A 5,347-nucleotide genomic window follows, 5' to 3' on the forward strand; every position below is an offset into this window, starting at 1 on the left:
ATACAGCAAATGACCGGGACCAAAAATAAAGTTCGTTATAAGCGTGTTCGTTATAAACGTATTTTACTGTATTCATATCTAGTGATTTCAACAATGCCGCAATGCATGTGCCCATAGTTTAATGCAGAAAAGGTCGAACACCCAAGTAAGGTCTAGTCATGAATTTAAACTAGCTAACACCTCCTTTTCGTATGACGTCATTTACAGACACATTTGTCACGTTATGAATATATACTGAAGGGCGAAGATGCTAAAATCTCTCTCTCCACCCAACAGAAAAAAACTGAAGCATGATATACTCTACGTTATTTCACAAACTGCATATACTTGACGGGCAAAAACGGCTTTAGCTTACTGAACCTCCCAAATGCACTTTCGTTGATAATGATCGAAACGGCTTGCATAGTAGTATTTGTCCTGACTAACATCAAGCCAGGTCCCAACCTGAGTGTAGCAACCGTTTAATTTGGTGTCTATTTCAAAAGATTTGCATACATAGGTTGAAGCTTCATTGCACAATTGAACACACTGTGCTACTGAAAATGAGGAGGTTCTTTTCTCTTTATCTTCTAGCCAAATAACCTGTCCCGGGAAATGGTTGTAGCCTGTCCCAAAGATGGTACACTCTGAAAGAACGATGAATTGTTATTCATACACTGAATATTAGTTGGTGTATTCAACTGTCATACACAAACTGAAATAATTGGTTTTCAGCAACCCATGCTCGTCGTAAGAGACGACTGGCTTGATCGGACTGTCAGACTCGCTGACTTGGTTGATGCATGTCATCGTATCCCAACTGCATAGACTGGTGCTGATGATTTTAATCTTAATTTTAATCTGATTGATTGTGTAGACCGCCGCAATATAGCTGGAATATCGGTCGTTGTTAAACAACAAACAAGCATACACGATAATTCCAGTACAGTATCATACTCATGACCATACCCGTTAAAACAACTCAAAGTGAAACTGGTGACGGCGACGCTAAATGACATTCTTTAACAGACGAACATCTCAAAGATCGCAGGGTTGTGACACCCGTTTGCTAATAAATAACATTTTGGCATGTGCAATATTACACGTTAAAGTAATGTTAATGTACCTCTTAAGTCCCTGCAAACTGCTCTGGCCACATCCAAATCGTACCCTATATTACATGTACAGAAACCATCACGGCAACTTGAGGTCGGAAAAACAGCACAGTCAGCACTCACTGAGCATGAACCATCGGCTGAAAAAAAGTACCCAAAAGTCATAACACTTGATATTCATATACGTTTTTCCTTCCTGATAACTACCTTATGGGGATCCGTGACACACAAGATCACCAATACCATAGTGAAATAGGGATCGGGTAGTCAGGCTGTCTGACGTCGCCGATTGTGTATGACTTGTTAATCTAATTCAAATCAGATTTTTTAACTCCGATACGATACCTCTCTTTGAGGACACGTCGCATCTTTCTTATCAGCTAAGCAGCTCCGAGGCTCCTAAATACACAGAAGTAGTGATCGAAGCATTGAGTCCTGCTTTGATGATTTCTGTATCTCGAAAACGAATATAATAGAGAAGTCCCGAATGCAAACCCATAAAGCCATGCGCTCTAAAGATATTTCTCCAACTTTCCTGCAGTCAACTTTCCCTTTATGTAGAGCAATATTCCTGCAGCTCCTGCCCTTCGAGTCTACATTTCACAATATTTGAGATATACTCGAGCAAGCTCTTTCTATCCAGATTTCATAGAGCGTCACATGACTCTTGCTCAGAAGCTTTTTGATGAAGGTAAGAACATTCAAGGCCGCGGTAAAGCTTTTAAGGACTTTTCCAAACCGGACGCATCAATGACAAGAATCAGCTCGATGTAATTCACTATTTTGACTTGTGCCCTATGTTCCTGTGTTTTTCAGCTGAACAATTGCCTTTACATGTGTGAGAGGTGTGCCGGTGGGGCAAAATATGCTCACCTTTTCGCGAACGCCTATGAATAAATCATTTATAAAAACATGCTCATTATGTAGTCGGAATAGTACAATCGACTCTGTTTTGGGCAGAGATTCTTATGAATATGGAAATGGTTCCGTCACTTATATTTTCAAACATACTGTCGTTTCGTAGCGACGTGGCTTCTACATCCAAAAGGGTGTATGATTGCGGGAAGATTGGGGGAATATTTATGTTCTTCTGCTACGATGGAAGTTTTCGAAGCCGAATCGTTTCAGAAAGCTTATATCTGATTGGCTTAATGGCCCACGCATCGTCCGTTTAGAATTGGCTATCAATGTTTACTTAGGGTTCACCAAACGCGACCTTTTATGGGGGTATATAATGGGATTAGAAGATGTGATCTTAATGAGATTGTATGACTTGATTGCCTGGTCAACATCAGACGACAGTCACTCACGGCCCGTGAAGATCAGGGGAAAACTAGGTTTTCAGCAACCAATGCTTACCGGTAAAAGGCGACTATGCTTGTAGGAGGCTACTAACGGGGTCGGGGTCAGGTTTGCTGACTTATTGATGCATGTCATCGTATCCCAATTGGGTGAATCGACGCTCATGGTCAAGACTCAATTATTTTCAGATCGCCGTCATACAGCTGGAAGAAACATCCACTCAGATGATGTAAATGCTCCATCAAATGAATCTGCTCACAAAGCGCAGAAAGTGTCTGAAACTCATTATTAAATTACATTTCTCAACTTTTGAGTTTTATTTGAGCGCGGTCTTTCCACACAGATTTCAAAGAGCGTCCTGGGACTATTCCTCAAACCTTATGTAATCAGGGTTACATCCTTCAAGGCGTCACTCACTCAGTCACTCAAAGCCTTTGTTAAGCTTTCAAACAGTTGTATAGTTGACATGTGGCGAACATTGCAGGAACCAAAATTATTTCCGATATAATCCCCAATTTCGACTGTTTGTTCAGATGGAACCTTGACTTGCCTGTGCATGTGTTTTTTCTGCATTATATATTTTAAGCATGGTTCATCGACGCAGTTTGCTGTCAGTATGTTTAAATGAAAAGAATTACGTATGTACATGTAGGTTGAGGTGATGACAATAATGTTACTTACGAGCTGCTATGGAAGTGGTTGTAGTGTCACCAGGGTTACTGTTAGCTGTGGTTGAAGTGTCGCTCACTTCAGCAGGGTTATTGTTAGATGCGGTGGAAGTGTCGCTCACTTCAGCAGGGTTATTGTTAGATGTGGTGGAAGTGTCGCTCACTTCAGCAGGATTATTGTTAGCTGTGGTGGAAGTGTCGCTCACTTCAGCAGGGTTACTGTTAGCTGTGGTGGAAGTGTCGCTCACTTCAGCAGGGTTACTGTTAGCTGTGGTGGAAGTGTCGCTCACTTCAGCATGGTTACTGTTAGCTGTGTTGGAAGTGTCGCTCACTTCCACAGGGTTACTGTTAGCTGTGGTGGAGGTGTCGCTCACTTCAGCAGGGTTACTGTTAGCTGTGGTGGAAGTGTCGCTCACTTCAACAGGGTTATTGTTAGGTGTGGTGGAAGTGTCGCTCACTTCAGCAGGATTATTGTTAGCTGTGGTGGAAGTGTCGCTCACTTCAGCAGGGTTACTGTTAGCTGTGTTGGAAGTGTCGCTCACTTCAGCATGGTTACTGTTAGCTGTGTTGGAAGTGTCGCTCACTTCCACAGGGTTACTGTTAGCTGTGGTGGAGGTGTCGCTCACTTCAGCAGGGTTACTGTTAGCTGTGGTGGAAGTGTCGCTCACTTCAACAGGGTTATTGTTAGATGTGGTGGAAGTGTCGCTCACTTCAGCAGGATTATTGTTAGCTGTGGTGGAAGTGTCGCTCACTTCAGCAGGGTTACTGTTAGCTGTGGTGGAGGTGTCGCTCACTTCAGCAGGGTTACTGTTAGCTGTGGTGGAAGTGTCGCTCACTGCAGCAGGGTTACTGTTAGCTGTGTTGGAATTTTCGCTTATTTCAACGGGACTCCCGTTAGCTGTGTTGGAAGTGTCGCTCACTTCCACAGGGTTACTGTTAGCTGTGGTGGAGGTGTCGCTCACTTCAGCAGGGTTACTGTTAGCTGTGGTGGAAGTGTCGCTCACATCAGCAGGGTTACTGTTAGCTGTGGTGGAAGTGTCGCTCACTTCAAAAGGGTTACTGTTAGCTGTGTTGGAAGTGTCGCTCACTTCCACAGGGTTACTGTTAGCTGTGGTGGAAGTGTCGCTCACTTCAAAAGGGTTACTGTTAGCTGTGGTGGAAGTGTCTCTCACTTCAACAGGGTTACTGTTAGTTGTGGTGGAATTGTTGCTTATTTCAACGGGACTCCGGTTAGCTGTGGTGGAAGTGTTGCTTGCAGATACATCATTACTAATATAAGTGGTCGGAGCTGCGCTGCTGATCCCAGGGTTACCGGCAGTAGTAGTTGAAGAGACACTTGCCATACTTGACACCATCTGTCCGTATGTATCGATACGCAAGCAGACATGTGATGAAGATCCTGTCACTGGGACACAGATGTGCTCGTTACTGCAAGGGTGATCTGAACACGGATGGTCCTAAGAAAGAAGCGTAATGAGTGAGTGAGGGAGTGAGTTGGGTTTAACGCCGCTTTTAACAGTATTCCAGTTATATCACGGCGTGTCAGCTTAATGCGGGAGGAAAGCCCGAAGTGATGCAGGTCTCAGACGTTTACCACTTCGGTGAAACCCACGAGCACGGGTATGGTGCTGACAAACCTAGAAACATAATTTGGGGCGAACCGGGATTCGAACCCACAATCATAGGTTTCTGGCGTGCCCAAGGGACGCAACTCTGCAGACGACTGGGCCACCCGTGCCCCCAGAAGCGTAATGAAGCATAATTAGCTCTCATTGTAGCTGCAGCTCAACTTTTATATTAGTCTGTCATACAGACCCTGATACAAATATATCAAATACAGCCCATGCAAGTCTATACTTTTTGGCAAGTCTAGATTACTACAGTATCTGAAAATGAAGAGAGTCTCTGGGCTCCCATTTATTATATTTTTATTAAGATAATTGAACAACTGTTTTTTTCTGTACGATATATTCATTTCAGAGACTAGATTTTTGTCTACTTTTATATGTCAGCAACACTTTTTACATTTGCATGTTTGTACATGAACCATGCGGCTTTATATATCATCAATCGATAATTCAAATTACATTCAGATAGACCAAATCATCAATTATTATACCAAAACCTTTCGAAATGATAGATCACTAATTTATCTTTGATTACAATCAACGACGGAACCTATGAGACCGATCTCTGGGCGATTATTACCAATATGCTGTCTTACCTGTGAAGAAATAACTTGAACAGGCAGGAAAATATTCGTGTGAGAATCCTGTAAACTTT

General features: G+C 42.9%; 1 protein-coding gene across 1 annotated transcript; it reads right to left on the bottom strand.

Moving 5' to 3' along the window:
- Positions 1-351: 351 nt before the first annotated feature.
- LOC139459732 (uncharacterized) lies at positions 352-4,419 on the bottom strand. The gene is made up of 4 exons (XM_071241381.1): positions 4,290-4,419; positions 3,078-3,920; positions 1,106-1,234; positions 352-626 (listed from the first exon to the last, which is right to left on the bottom strand). Exons 1-4 carry the CDS (start codon positions 4,417-4,419, stop codon positions 352-354), a joined length of 1,377 nt encoding a protein of 458 aa, XP_071097482.1.
- Positions 4,420-5,347: the final 928 nt, after the last annotated feature.

Source organism: Haliotis cracherodii, unplaced genomic scaffold (assembly GCF_022045235.1).
Source record: "Haliotis cracherodii isolate W230 unplaced genomic scaffold, xgHalCrac1.p SCAF_13, whole genome shotgun sequence".
In the NCBI taxonomy this organism is placed as follows: domain Eukaryota; kingdom Metazoa; phylum Mollusca; class Gastropoda; order Lepetellida; family Haliotidae; genus Haliotis; species Haliotis cracherodii.

Excerpts from the sequence above, each read along its gene's own strand:
- LOC139459732 (XM_071241381.1), bottom strand. The coding sequence starts at position 4,419 with ATGGTGTCAAGTATGGCAAGTGTCTCTTCAACTACTACTGCCGGTAAC. Across the intron at positions 3,921-4,289 it reads TTCCACCACAGCTAACCGGA|CTAACAGTAACCCTGCTGCA; the intron begins GTCCCGTTGAAA and ends ATTCCAACACAG. Across the intron at positions 627-1,105 it reads AGTTTGCAGGGACTTAAGAG|AGTGTACCATCTTTGGGACA; the intron begins GTACATTAACAT and ends TCGTTCTTTCAG.